Consider the following 16487-nt stretch of genomic DNA (forward strand, 5'->3'; position numbering starts at 1 on the left):
TGGTGGTACTGATTCACAAACTCTAACTGAATACATGAAATGATCACGAAGACCGAATATACAATACTGTTTGATTACAAATTAACAGTACAATGAAATGAAATGACTCAAAGGGACTGCGACGGCCAAACAACTCTACCTTGAATCCTTACGATCGCGCTTTAACTCTGCTCAAGTCCAATATCTCTAATACCTGGCTCTGCACAAAAATGTGCAGAAGTATAGTATGAGTACACCACGGTCGATACCCAGTAAGTATCAAGACTAACCTCAGTGGAGTAGAGACGAGGTACAGTCAAGACACTCACTAGTTTAATGGCATGTGCAATATCATATAAAAAATAATAGAAAACAGATAACAATAAGGGCAACATGAAACAACCATTTTCATTTCATAATCATAAAAATACGGGTCTCAACCCATTTTCATATTTTTCATAAACACGGGTCTCAGACCATTTTTATATTTCCACGGCACCTCGTGCCCATAATTAAATCATCATATTTCCCCGGCACCTCGTGCCCTCATTTCATATCACAACTGCACGGACAATTCACGTGCCAATTATCATTATCATTTCATCACAGCACCTCGTGCCTACATTTCATATCACAACTGCACGGACAATTCACATGCCAAATATCCTCATTATTTACTCACGACACCTCGTGCCCACATTTTATTTTATAATCCGCTTGGTAATAGCCACATGCTCTCAATTTCTACATAAATCAGATTGTTATCAATTTAGCAACAACAAGACATATTGCACAAGGTATAAAAATAAACACAAGAAACTCACAACATCACATGAAAATTATCAACACCGCAGCCCCATATCATCACATATCTTACCTGACAATAACCACCCTTATCGCTCATATTGCCACCCTTATCACTCCTATAGCCACCCTTATCGCTCCGCCCAGACAATATTAATAGCCATCCTTATCGGTTCTATTGCCACCCTTATCACTCCTATAGCCACCCTTATCGCTCCTATTGCCACCCTTATCGCTCTTATAGCCACCCTTATCGCTCCGCCCAGACAATATTCCAACAAACACAACAACAGTGAAATGCCACCCTTATACCCACATAATATCAACGGTGAAATGCCACTCTTATCTCCCCAAAATAATAATGCACACAACACAACAATTTGCACGGAAAATTATTACGACAATATTATAAAATCAATTCATATCACAATTTGCCCAATGGCCACAACCAAATTCCAAAGATATAACAAAATTAATTAATTTCACAACAAATAGCCCAAGGCTCCACACAATGTATATAACACCGAAAAATAATCAATAGAGATGAAAATTACTCAGCATAAAGCAAAACCTTCACTAATGCAAATTTAGATAATTATATTAACACTTATTCTTAAGCTCGCTTAAATTAATTATTTACATAAGAAAATTCATATTGGAATTAGTTTCCAAGAAATATTAAGCCAATAATACTCACAAAATTTCATAAATATTTCAAGTAACAATCACATCAAATTATCATATAAAAACAAATTCAACAATAAGGATTTAGGCATGGCAAACAGATGATTTAATAATTTTTTAATTTACTACATAATAATGCCTAAGACTTTAATTCAATGAATTTTGCACGTATAAGCCCGGGTACATACTCGTCACCTCGCGTACACGGCTTTTCATATTTCATAAATGGCACATAAGACTCAATAAGGGGTAATTCCCACACTTAAGGTTAAGCAAGACACTTACCTTTTTGAAGTTAGGCTGATATTCCAAAATAGCCTTCTTGCTTGAATTGACCTCCGGACATCTCAAATCTATCCAAATTAATTGTATAACTTCATTAAAATTCATCAGAAACAATTCCGGATAATAATACGTCGACTTAAAAATTTATTCCAAAAAAGTCAACAAAAGTCAATGCGGGGCTCACTCCTCGGAACCCGACTTAATTTTCATGAAATACGAACACCCATTCCGATACGAGTTCAACCATACCAATTTTATCGAATTCCAATAACAACTCGACTTCCAAATCTTAAATTTTTGTTTTTGAAAGATTTTACAAAAATCTTGATTTTCTTCCATTAAATCCGAATTAAATGATGGATTCAAAAACATAATCATGGAAATTAATCAAACATGGATAAGAATCACTTACCCCAAACACCCACGCTAGAATCTCTCCAAAAATCGCCTTCTACCGAGCTCCCAATTAGATTTTGAGTTATGAACTCAAACCTCCATTTTTGAGACTTTTAATTCTGCCCAGATATGCCTTCTTCGTGTTCGCGACCATTGCTTCGCGTTCGCGAAGACCAAAACCCAACTGCCTCAAATCTTTCATTGTGTTCGCGACCTCCTCGTCGCATTCGCGAAGGAAAAGTGTTTCTGCCCCATCATTTCCTCTTCGCGTTCGCGAACTCCTCATCGCGTTTGCGATGACCAGCTCATTCGCCTTTGCGAAGGCCAAACGACCTCAGGCCACACTATTCTTTTCTTCTTCTCATTCGTGTTGCCTTGGCCGTGTTCGCGAAAGCTTGCCCAGTTCCTTCTTCGCGTTCGCATCCGCGTTCGCGTCCCCTGCTTCGTGTTCGCGAAGGCCAACCAACAGCCCCCTGAAATTACCCTTCGCGAACACGGGACTCCCTTTGTGTTCGCGAAGAAGGAAACCAGACTTCAGCAACAACAATCCAAGCAGCTCCAATTTAGTCCAAAACTACCCCGAAACATACCCGAGCCCCTCGGGACCCCGTCCAATCATACCAGCCTGTCCCATAACTTAACACGGACCTGCTCAAAGCCTCAAATCATATTAAACAACATCGAAATCCTGAATCGCACCGTAATTCAAACTTAATGAACTTTGAAACTTCAACTTCTACCATCTATGCCGAAACCTATCAAATCACGTCCGATTGACCTCAATTTTTGCACACAAGTCATATTCGACATTACAGACCTACTCCAACTTTCTGAATCGGATTCCGACCCCGATATCAAAAATTCAACCCCCCGGTCAAACTTTTCAAAATTTTGAGTTTCGCCATTTCAAGCTTAATTCCACTACGGACCTCCAAATAATTTTCCGGACACGCTCCTAAGTCCAAAATCATCATACAGAGCTAACCGAACTGACGGAACTCCATTCTGGAGTCGTCTTCACACAGTTTTGACTACGGTCAAAATCCTAAGACTTAAGCTTCCTTTTTAGGGACCAAGTGTCCCAAATCACTCTGAATCATCCGGTAACTGAATTCAACCATGCACGCAAGTCAATACGCATAATACAAAGCTTCTACGAGCCTTATGCCGCCAAATGGGACTTAAATTCTTAAAACGACAAGTCGGGTCGTTACACCTATCAAGTGCCATGTCCTCGAAAATCTAAAGCCTCGCCATGTCCTGCCTGATCACCTCTCCCCAATACTTCTTCAGTCGTCTTCTACATCTTCTCCTGCCCTCCATAACCAGTCGCTCACACCTCCTTACCGGGGCATCTGGGCTCTTCCTCTGTACATGCTCGAACCATCTGAGCCTCGCTTCCCGCATCTTGTCATCAGTGGGAGCGACGCACACCTTCTCCCGAATATCATCATTCCTAATCTTATCCATCCTAGTGTGCCCGCACATCCATCTTAACATCTTCATTTCTGCTACTTTCATTATCTGGATATGTGAGTTCATAACAGGCCAACACTCAGCTCCGTACATCATGGCCGGTCTCCACTACTTTATATAACTTACCTTTGAGTATCGGTGGCACTCTCTTGTCACACAGGACTCCAGATGCTAACCTCCACTTCATCCATCATACCCCAATATGGTGTGTGACATCCTCGTTGATCTTCCCTCTTCCCTGGATAACCGACCCAAGGTACTTGAAGCTGCCTCTACTTGGGATGACCTGTGAGTCAAAACTCACATTCGCGCCCACTTCCCCCGGCTCAGCGCTGAACTTACACTTCAGGTATTTCGTCTTCGTCCTGCTCAGCTTGAAACCCTTAGACTCAAGAGCCTGTCTTCAAACCTCCAACCTCTCGTTAACACCGGCTCGCGACTCATCAATCAGAACTATATCATCGGCGAATAGCATGCACCATGCCACCTCCCTTTGAATATGGTGTATTAACGCGTCCATCACGAGGGCGAATAAGAACGGACTGAGCGAAGAGCCTTGGTGTAATCCCATAACAATCGAAAAATGCTCAGAGTCGCCTCCTACTATCCTTACCCGAGTCTTAGCCCCGTCATACATGTCCTTAATCGCCATAATGTAAGGAACCGACACACCTTTTGGCTCCAGCATCTCCACAAAACAAGATTGCACTTGATGATAAAGTGTCCTTTATTTAATAAAATAACCCACAATATTAGGAAGTATGCCAAAATTAATGACATATTGTTTTACAATCAATATATATATATATATATATATTTTGTAAATCTAGGACTTTATCATTCATCAAGCTACATTATCATACGAGTTTATCAAGATATATACCTTATCCTATATTCAATCATACAAAAAAAATGGATCGAACTTGAAAAATAAAATGGAGAGGCTTGGTAATTATTATTATTTTATGAATAATAAATTAATGCAACTAGCTAGTATATCCAAAAAATGAGTTAATGGTGAGTTGTGAAGGGTCTATTCTGCTTAGTTACCCAGTAACCGAATATTACCTAATTTTCTTTAAAAAAAAAAATGAAAAAGGACTGAGATGGACCAAAAACAATTCACACTCGATATGTACAACAAATATTTGAATGAAAGACCTTTACCCTCCATATAAACCATTTTTTCACGCAATCATAGTTAGGTTATAAGTATCCCACTTTAATCTGTTATTCTCAATAAAAATAGCACGGGCTAGCCAGTTTTCGGATTGGTAATTCAAAAATAGCAAACGTTTGTAAAGTCATTGAAAAATAGTCACTATTTTGCTGCAACACGGATCGGTCCAGCATAATATACTGGAGATTTGTGCACATGTGTATGAACTTACAGTATATTATGCTGGAACTCCAACACGCGAAAAGTTCCAGCATAATATACTGGAGATTGGAGCACTTGTGTATGAACTTCCAGCATATTATGATGGACCCGTATATTATACTGGAACTCCAGTATATTATGCTGGATTATACTGGAACTCCGGTATAATATGTTGGAGTTCCAGTATATTATACTGGAATATTTTCCTGATTTTGAACAGTATTTTCGTTCAGATTTATCTTTACATGAAAAGTTGCTAAATTTCGATTACTTTTGAAACTATGGCTATTTTTCAATTACCACTTGTAAATCTGGCTATTTTTGAATTTCTCCCTTATTCTTATAATTGCATCGAGTGTGACTAAGAGCCCATTTGAATGAGCTTGTTTTAAGTGACTTTTAAGCATAAGTCATAAGTTAGGAATTCTAGCTTTTGACTTTTGGCTTTTTTGGGTCATTTTAGCTTAAAAACAAGTGTTTAAAAGCACTTTCTTACTTTATTCAAACACTACAAAATGACTTAAAAACTATTTTGGCTTAAAAACACTTAAAATAAGTCAATCTAAACGGGTTCTTACGCTCAGAGAGGGAGATATACCCAAAAAAAAGAAAAAATGACATTGTATAGCCGCTGTAAAAATAATAGCCGAAAAAATGTATAAAATTTGTATAATTTTGTATATATATATATATATACAAAAATTATACAAGTTTTATACATTTTTCGGCTATCAGATGTAAATAGTTTCTGACGTGGGCTAAAAGTGATAATACCCCCCCCCCCCCCCCACACACACACACAAAAAAAAAAAAAAAAAAAAGAGCCTAAAAGATATCTTAGAGGCAACTCTTTGTATCCCATACTAGCAAAAAACAAACGGACTTCAAAATAAACCTCATAAATAGTGAATTTCTTTCAATATTACCCTACAAATAATTAAATTTTATAAAAGATCTTAAGCCTTCATGAGCTCATTCGCATCAATCTGCTAATTGCAGGCCCAAGAAAAGGTTTAAATATACCCTCGTTATAATTTCAAATATACTCTTGTACTATGAGAAAATGTTTAAATATACTCCTACAAATTAATTCAATATTGTTCATGGTTGTGATTATGATGGCAATGGTGGTGGAGGGGAAGAAAATTTTAGTGGTAGAAAAACAAATAGAGGGGAGGGGTAAAATAGGTTAGGGGTGCTGAGGTGGCATGATACGTGGCATCCACCTTATCAAATGTCGGTGCCACGTAGGATTGAATATCCACCTTGGACAAACTTAATGAAAAAGAGTATATTTGAACCAATAATATTACAAGGCTATATTTGAACTCAAAGTATAACAATGGATATATTTAAAACTTTTCTCATAGTACAAAGGTTTAGGCAACTCCCATTTCACCCGCCGCTACAACAGGAATCGCTTTTGCTTTCTTTTCCTTTGGCTACTAAGATTTTTCGGTTCGCTTGGTTCTCTCTTGCCTGCCCATGGATTCAGCAGCAGTTCGAAAGGTTGCCCTCTTCAGTAATCTCCGGATCTATGCTGATTTTCAACTCCCCGAAGCATTTCGTCGATTACAACGTCCTTCCTCCTCTCTGGGTGCCTATATTTGGACATTTTCCGGAAATAGAATGTTAACAATCACACAACACATTGATATCTTCCCACCTGCCTAAGCTTTGTTAGATAAATTTACCCAACACATTTGCTGGTGTGAGATAACACGTATCCCGATTAAAACAGTTGAGATGCACTGGACAAATACCACCATCAACCGGGGGGGGGGGGGGGGGGGGGCATTGCAACCTTAAAAACTAAGAGAAACCTACCAAATGCATTGGTTAACATAATGCTTTCTGAGGAATTCCAAATACATAAAGGCAAAGTATGTCAAGTGGAAATAATTACATGAAACTAAACCTACTGTGTAATTTTTTTCACAACTTTCTTATTGCCCAAAGAAAGGGAATAAAAATTTCGTCGCGAATTTGATCTTGGAATCATCTCTGAGTTGGATTTTCACTCAGGTGCATGATTTTCCTGCATCTGTACATTTTAAGTTTTGATGTCAATCAGAGACCTTCATAGAACTGTAATTTTTGAATTTTCTTTCTGGTCAAAATGTGCTTCCACAAAATACAGCTAATAAGCAAGATTGGCAGCATTAGATATACAGCAGATTCCCAATATCATCGACGCCATCAGTAGCATATGTGACCATATATTTAATCCTTTACCTGACAAATTAACCAGAGATCTATGTCAATGAACACCACTTTAACCTTAAACAGAAATAATTACTGTTTAGTAAGTTTTATGCTGCCAAATTCAGGTGAGCATGTTCCAGACAAAAGTAGATTGCGTAAACTAGTAACAGCTTTCGTTAAAGCTATAAAACCGCCTATGGTTTCCCCTAAAAGGTCACGATCCACAAATCAGTCAAAAAATTATACTGTGTATATAAGTAAAAAAATCTTAATAAATATTTCCCTAACACGATAGAACATTTTTTGAAACCTTTTGATGGGATTCCTGCTTCTGCCACTGCCTCAAAACCTTTTGACGAGATTCCTGCTTCCGCCATTGCCTCAAACTAGTTCTAGTTTTCCTCTTTTACGACAGTGGTCAGCATAAAAACGACCATAAGAAACATGAAGGTTCCCTGTTTCTCCACACACCCAACCCCATCTCCACCCCCCACCCCACCCCACCCCACCCCACCCCACCCCCCCACACACACAAAGCCCCATAAAAAAATAAGAGAAAATGATGCTCATGGTGTGCCTCATTCCCTTGCTTCTGAACTTAGCTGTTTACTTTTGTTTATTTTTTTATATTTATTGCTGGATAATGAAATTCAAGCTTTATGTCCACGATATTAACTAACAGTTGATATGGCTAACTTCAAAGTGCGGATATGACAAAACATTTCAAATCTCTAGACCCTTTCTGCTCTCAGAATTTGAGGATGATCCTTGTTTCAAGGGTGTTCCCTACATCTTAATTCATCTAAACATTTGAAATATTGTTCACAGCTAATGAATATTTAGTAGTCTAGAATTACTTAAACCATAACCTTAGAACTCAATGATTTTCCATCAGGAGATATTTACGTAAAAAAAAGATGTAAACGTTCAAGATTCAGCTATATACAATTAGCTTCTGTTTTTCAATTTTCCTCTGTATTGCGCTTTATTTAGAGAGGTAGAGCTTGATACTGATGAAAGAAAAAGAAAAAAAAAACTGTCGTATTTACAACATAAAAAAAATTACAAATGAGTAAGTTGATATTCTTACTGATTTGGCCCGATGCTGCGGCAGGAAGTGCGGGAATTCTCACAGCTGCAAAAGCAGGAAGTTTTTGATGTACATCAGCGACCAGTCATATAAGAAGATAAATTTTGGAAACAGAACATAATAAGAAGGAATAAGTCCGACATACACTTATTGCATGACGAAGCTGGTAACTGAGACATAGATGGCCAAGGAGCCGGAATATTGTCATTTAAGTCGCAGACAAAACTGATCCCCGTACTTTGGTCCAGTATTGCATCCGACGGTAAACTAGGCAAAAGACACCCCGAAACTACTCCAACAAAAACAATGACAAATAATTATTGACCGCTACGGCAACCGTAACAGTTATGCCTCAATCCCAAACTAGTTGGGTAAATAATTACTTATTGATGTGGTAAAAATCTAAGATAAAAAAAGAAAAGGTAGGTAAAGATAGGACTGAGACTTAAAGTATACAAGCACCTAATCTAGCAAAGGGAAATTAGCATGTACATACATTACTGTTTCTATAAGTAACTAACTACATAGTTAGCTTCCCTTAAGCTATTTATAAGCGGCATCACACTTCACTAGTCAAGGTTCAAAAGTTTCCACCAATCTAATATATTGTTCTTCTGTAGTACAGCTAATATTCAAGGGCAGAGATAGAAGCCGATATACGGGTGATTAAACCCAGTAGCTTTACTCCTAACCCTATATTTGTATTAAGAAATTCTCTAAATATGTACAAAAATTAAATTCAGAACCGAGTTACTAACACCTTATGTTGCTATCCTAGAATTTAGAACCCATAAAATTCAAATTCTGGCTCCGCCTCTGTTAATGTCTATTAGTCCAATGTTCTTTTAGTTCATAATATATCGTATGTAACAAAGCACCTCGACCAACCTCTATCCATGTGTCATAACAGAAAATTTAATGTTTCATTATGTGGAGTATTAATGGTCAAAGCAGGTAAACTGATATGATAACTATTGAAGAAAAAGAAGGAAAAGAGCAAAGAGGTATAGAAATGGATTTGCGAACAGGTAAAGTAGGTAGATTACCTTCTGGTGCAACTGGTGTAGTGTAGTCATTTGAAGATAACCAGATGCCACAAACATGACAAGATCAAAATTTGACGTCAGCTCAACGCATTTGTATAGTGCACAATGTTTCAAAGGGCTACTAAATAAAAAACTGACCTTGTACGGAAAAATCCTTGAGGCTAATGTGACAGAGATTGTAGACATTTTTGCTAACATTGGCTTTCTGTAGCTTAAGACCAAGTGAAGCAGCACAATCCAAAGCTTGCAAGTTGGTGACGAAGCTCTGCCTTTGTAAGTGAGAGACATACCTCTCAACAGTATTACAGCATATTGATTGGTTATTCATCCCGTCTCCACAAGCCTTTGTAATATTTTTCATGCCAGGAAAAGCCAGAGGGCACACTAAAGGGAAGAAAAAAAAGGATCAGTAGATTTATAACTAAACAGAAAAGCAAAGATAGAAGGTGAGAACGGCAATCTAATTTTATTTTCTTTATCAAGTGTTTTGGTGAGAATGCCTATAACTATTCGTTTTGCAGATCTATGCCTATGTTTCGTGGCACATATTTCTTACATCTTCTTTAGCCGAGGGTCTATCGGAACCAGTCTCTCTGCCCTCCCAGGGTAGGGGTAAGGCTGCGTACATCCTACCCTCCCCAGACCCCACTTGTGGGATTTCACTGGACTGTTGTTGTTGTTGTTGTTGTTCATGGATAATGACTATGCAATGAGAAAGTCAAGGTCGTTATGAAAGAGAACCGCTATGTAATCCTCACCTTTATTGTTTTTGCAATTAGAAAGTCCTCTAAGAACATCTTTTGCTCCAGCAGGGTCAAGTTTACTTGCCAACCATCGGTGTACAATACTTTTACAGTCGTTAACTCTGGTCGTGTGATCAGCCAGCACATGAGAGCCATCCATGCTTAAAAGATCATATGCTTTAAGTGCAAGTTTTTTAGCAGCTTCTGATATAGCATTTTGGCAGGTTTGCTCACAGCATTCATTCACAAGATCGATCTTGCCACAGGCAGCAAGTAGGCTAGACGAGTCCACAGTCGTCTCAAACTCATGAACATCTTTGACCGGGCAAGAACCTTGAGTAAGATTAGACGGATGGAGAGAGCATATATGCTGCAAAGTATCATTGGCACCTTGGCTCACCAGAAGTTGCTGAAAATCTGAAAGGCAATGCTTTGCGAGGGTCCCATTTAATGCAAGCATATTTGTTTTTTTACTAGACCGCCCAATAAGAATAACAAGAGTTGTTTCCAGTTGAGGGCAGCACATGACATTAGCCAGATACTGTGCAAATGGTGCTACACAATCTATTGATGTCACGGTCATCATACTTCTCACAGCATCAAAGTTAAGCGTACAGAGTCCTGGAGAGAGTGAGAGCAAAAGTCAGAGAAGACAGAGGATAGAGAAAACCTAAGATCCACCTGAGGTCTATTCTTTTCTCTAACACTATGTTGCTTTATATTCTTTTTATAATTGGTGGTGTTTTGGCCAACTTGTACGCACCTCGATTATGCCACCAAGTACCTGCTATCTCCCACCAGCACAAGTACGGGATAATTCTACCCACCAAGGCTTAATCAGATAGGAAGAAATCACCTAGTGTTTTTTTGTCCCCGTTAGTATTTAAACCCTGATCTCCAATCTAGGCTGCTTTATATTTGGACGTGGTCTTGGCATTTTTAAGATATTTTTCTGGCCAAGTTGAAAAGAGTTTGACAAAATTCGTTTCTTAAACAAAACTGATAATATAGGTATACAACTACTTGTAAAAGTTTAATCAGTTTGTTTAGATCGTATTGTTATACTACTTTGCCCTTGCCAGCTCCTTATAAAATAATATTGGCATACTATTCCTGATCAAAAAATATATAATGGCATACTGTCGTGTGCGATGTTTGCACGGACTCTCTAAAATAGTGCCGCATCCGTGTCGGATCCTCCAAAAATACACTAAATTTGGAGGATCCGACACGCACCTGGCGACATTTTCGGAGAGTCCACGCAGCATACTTGTATGTATACTTTTAACTACTCCAAGTTGCACCAAAAATGGAAGAATGGTATGCTTCTTAAAACTTTATTCTAGCTAAGGACTAAAAAGTTTAATGTAATTAGTTTCTGAAACAAACCAGATAATTTGGGTAAAGTGCTGTTTGTGAAAGGTGCCAATGGAGAAGGTGCAAATAGGGGAAGAAGGGGCTGTGGAGCAGCATTTGGGGAGATCTCTGGCAAAAGAGTGTCCTCCTTTATGTCCTTGAATAGAGAGCCTTTTAGATGCTTCAGTGAGCTGCAATTGGAGTCTCGGATACCTGTACAAATAGCAAATCCATCTGAAATTGGAAATAGCAAGCACTGGTTCCTACAAACAGCCAGCAAAAGGTTGTATACAAAAAATATACGGATCAACGGTGCAAGCACCATCATGTGCATACACCACATTAAGTGTTCAACCAAGAATTCTAAAACCAATAGAAATTTGTACATCTGGAGAAATTCAATATTAACTGCATTGATTTCTTGATTCACTCAGTTTTGTCAAATCTGAATACCCCACGAAAACCACTACCTCACGCGCGCTCCGGCAAGGATTAGCTCTTGAAACCATTTCATAGCTAGTTAGCTTGTACATTACCCTCTTCTTCACTAAAGCACTCCATATGCAAAGTTAGATTATGAATTCCTATAGATTAAACAATCGACTTCCTAAGATCAAAGCAATTCACAACAGTACAACTGATTCAAGCAGCAGGAGATGCAAGGGAATGAAAGCATCACATAGACCAAGGTCTCCGAGCAGAAAATGTTGTCCAGCTGACGCAGAAGTACTAAAAAAAAAAACAGATTTCTTTGAAATGGCTAATAAGATTAACATAATACACAACTAAACTACTAGAGAATACTTATCAAAGGACACGCACACGCACACACACATATAACCACTTGAGATTAATGTTGGAACTTGGAAGGATGACATCATAAATGCGGACTTCTTGAAGAAAGTGTATTTTTTCGAGCCTCGACTACCCCTACTTAATCCCGTTTTCAGTGAGCCTATGAAACAGTTTTAGCTACTCATGCACAATAAAATTTTCTAAAACACAAACATTGTTCTTCAAAGATAATCAAATCTTGGTAAAGTAGCTCAATATAATATCTAGCTGATGACAAACTGACAGACGACCATCTAACAAAAAATATAAAAACAGAGAATTTTGAAGTAAAATATATCAACTCACACCCTTAACATGGCCTAAAGGAAAACTCATATCCTACGGTATTAGGGAAGAGTTTAAGTTTTGTGCACTTACGCTACAGGCAGGGGCGAAGCTACACCCTGGTAGGTAAATATTAGGTTTTAGAGGTATATAACATATATTGAACACCCTTTGTCGGCAATTTTTTTTACTTCGAACACCCTAGGGTCCTGGCTTCGTCACCGACTTACAACAACAGGTAAATCTTTGGCAAGTATGATATGGTAATTATTCGGGTAATTAACCTGCTATAGCCAGTTAAAATTGAGTTGATGGGATAAAAACTCTTTACATTGTTGGTACATATAGCTTAAATCCACCAGAACTATACAAAGAGAGCAATTTAAATCCCCAAGTAACAATTTAAATTCCCGGAAATAGCCTCTCTACCCCTCCGGTTAGGGGCAAGTTCTGTATACACTCTACCCTCCTCCTCCTCCTCCTCCTCCTCCTCCTCCTCCTCATACCCCACCGGTGAAATTCAACTGGGTTGTTGTTGTTGTAAGTAACAATATTTTCTTGTTACAGAACACCAAGTTCTTTAATACAAACATAAAGCAGTAAACTTTATTAAAACCCAGCTGCGCTTTTAGCAAAATTTGGTAAATTTCAAGACTATATTCACAGATCATCCAAGAAATAAGCAAAATAAACCAAGAAAAGCTCAAAAAAGGTCATAAAACACTTACAAAGAAGCAGTATAAATACAACCAGAAGCTCAAGTTTGAAACTTCCACTGACCCCTCCTCTCATTTTCTGCCTTCCTTTGCTTCAAGACACAAAAAAGAATCCAAAAATAACAGAAAATCCAAGAAGGGGCAAAAGGGTCAAGAATTAACAGCAAATCTTGGATTTTCAGCTAAGAAATAACTGTAGTTTACAGCAAAATGAGCACTGGAAAATGCAGAAAGTGGTGAGTGAGTTGGGAGAAGCCATGAATGAGGTGCTCTTAAGTGGTGTGGGGACAGAAGCAGTAATTAACAATAGCTGTACAAATTAGTATAAGACCCCACTAATGGACCCAAGAGAACAATAAATAAGGGGACGTTTGGTATGTTGTATAAAAATAGTGCTCAATAAGGTGTATTAATACAGGAATTAATAATATATAGGTTAATAATGCAAGCATTAGTTATGCAGAAATTATTTTTAATTCACTATTAAAATTAAAATTTAGTATGGACTTTAAAAATACCCTCCATATTCTTTAGTTTTAAGGAATTTTAAGAATAATTTTATATTTAATTATGCTAATACATGTATTAATAACTTTGGTATTTTTAATATCATAATTTATTATATATTAATTATATATAGGATAATAACAAATAAATTATATAACTAATATTTGCATTAATAATATATAAGTTAAAAAAGTATATCAAATAAAAAAATAGTAATATCAAAAGTTAACGCATACATTATTTTTTCTAATTCATATAAACAAACGACCCCTGAGTTTGAGTGTGAAATCTGAGATAATGAAATGGCTGCACACTGCACTGTTGGGGAGCATTAAATCCATCACTTGCCTTTTCTTTTAGTCACGCGCCAGGCACGAGAGATCTCAAGTTCTCTCTCTCTCTCTCTCTCTCTCTCTCTCTCTCTCAGATTTTGTGGTCTGTGTTGTTTGGACACGTGGCGCTTTGTCCTTGATTTTCAGCACTTAATCAAGTCAAAATGCATGCAGATTGAAAAATTGCCATTAATACTTCAAGTTAGGTCGGAGATAATCTTTTAATTCATAGTCTTAGGACTATTTTCAAGTAGTTAATTAAGATAAGAAATCTTAATCTAGTAGGTCTGAGATTATCATTTCTTTCACTCTTAGGGCTATTTATTACTCTCTTCCATCCATTTTAGTTGTCGTGGTTACTAAAATTAATTAGTCCAAAATATTTATCAGTTTAGACTATCAACATATAATAAATTATTTTTTTCATTTTATCCTTAGTATTAATTAGTCATGAAAATAAAAAATGTTAATTATATAGCATATAAAACATAAATGAGGATATAATAGTCAAAACCCCTTCTTATTAATGATTTTTTAAGGACCTATAAAAGAAAAATATGAAAACTAAAATAGACCGGAGAAAATACAAATAGCTTTACTTGAAAGAAAATATAAATTAAACTTGATATTACTATTCTTTTGACCTATATTTACATTGAGGCCTCAACTCATTCGAACTCGCACGACATAAGACTTTCTGAAAGAAAACATGTTCCTACCAAGATGGTTGCAACTTGCAACTTACAATTCTTTTGAAGTTAGGATAAATAAGAAACAAAATGAATCAAATATTTCTTTGGATTGTGAAATATTTCTTTAAAAAATGGTTATCCAGGTTTAGTAGGTGCATTTGCCCCAATTGTTTTGCAATATCATGACCCAATGGAGAATATTGAGCAACAGAGTGCCTGGAAACTGGATTACTAGTACTATTAAATTTTGAAAGGAAATTTTTACCTAGTTATACTGTATTCTAAATTTATCTATTCCTATTAAAAATGTTATTGAATTAATTATAATTTAATTTATAATTACTAATTATATACAAATATATATATATAGACTAATCTTTCCTATTTTCTTTCCTGAAATTCTATCTTTGTCTCAGTGGTTGCCGATCTAGTTTGTTGGATCATTGGTGCAATAATAATTCATTTATTATATTTCTATATTATTTCATATGTGGATTAGCCCTTCCATTATGGTTTCTCTTTCTTTCTATTTTCTATTTTCTTTTTTTATGTTAAATAATGAATACGGATGATCACTTCTGAAATAGGTAAGACCGTTAATTTGTTTTAGTTTTTTTTTGGAATCAATAAATTAAAGAGTATTAATCAGAATCGAGAAGACTGAACTGAAAACCATTAGAAATTACATTGACAACCATTAAAAAGCATCGTAACTTTGAATTCGAACATCGAATTTTGCAAAATTATTTTTTATTTGGATTGAATGTTGTTGCAAATAATTGGGAATATCATTTGGAGTTTATATCTCAATTTTAAAATAATTTAGTGGAGATTCGAGTTGGTTTTGGTTAAAATTTCATGTTGAAACTCGAAGAAGAAGAAGAAGAAGAAGAATGGAGGTTATTGATAGAATTATGTTTAAAAAATATTATATATTTAAATTATACTTTTTGTCTAGACATGTGTATATTTTGTAAAAAGCTTTAATTCCTTTCTACAAAAATAAGAAAACCTAACTAAAATTGGGTAAATAAGTTTAAATTTTCATATAATACGAAAATATCAACTTTGAAGTAGATAAATAAGTTAAGGCTAGTGACATCAGCTATTGGCCTTGTGAAAGCTCCTCCTTAATATGTTTGATCCCTTTTCAAGTCTTCTTCCCCGTCAATGATTATGGGTCGCTCTTGTCCTTTAGTTCGATACACTACTCTAACGCCAGTTGCCTATACAATATCTTTACTTTTTAGTAGAGTCCACTTTGGTTATCGATACACCCTCTCTAGAAATCCCATTTTGGAATATTGAAACTTCCCTGATGAACAAGATAACTTTGAAAGAGTAAAAAAAAATATAACTTGCGATGTGGTTCATGTGGAGTTTTTGGTTAAACTTACGGACTATCAGTCATGATATACACAAAAATTTATGTAAGTGATGTCAATAATCGTCAATTTTGAAATTTTTACTTCTTCCAGTTTATATTTATTTTGTATTATTTTCAAACGGTCAGCTATTCTATAAATATATATTCTTTATTAAGAATTCAAATTTAGACGTTTTGCATTTTGAATCGAGAAAGTGAGTTGTTAAATGTATATCTAACTCTATTTAAATTTAAATTTATTATATATATATATATATATATATATATATATATATATATATATATATAT

General features: G+C 36.3%; 1 protein-coding gene across 1 annotated transcript; it reads right to left on the minus strand.

The window, feature by feature from the left end:
• Positions 1–6818: 6818 nt before the first annotated feature.
• On the minus strand, positions 6819–13585 carry LOC104115240 (uncharacterized GPI-anchored protein At1g61900-like). The gene is made up of 8 exons (XM_009625822.4): positions 13293–13585; positions 11479–11658; positions 10105–10710; positions 9485–9730; positions 9347–9358; positions 8446–8589; positions 8301–8345; positions 6819–7240 (listed from the first exon to the last, which is right to left on the minus strand). Exons 1-8 carry the CDS (start codon positions 13354–13356, stop codon positions 7146–7148), a joined length of 1392 nt encoding a protein of 463 aa, XP_009624117.1. The 5' UTR covers positions 13357–13585; the 3' UTR covers positions 6819–7145.
• Positions 13586–16487: the final 2902 nt, after the last annotated feature.

The sequence above is a fragment of the Nicotiana tomentosiformis genome, chromosome 9 (assembly GCF_000390325.3).
Source record: "Nicotiana tomentosiformis chromosome 9, ASM39032v3, whole genome shotgun sequence".
NCBI lineage: Eukaryota > Viridiplantae > Streptophyta > Magnoliopsida > Solanales > Solanaceae > Nicotiana > Nicotiana tomentosiformis.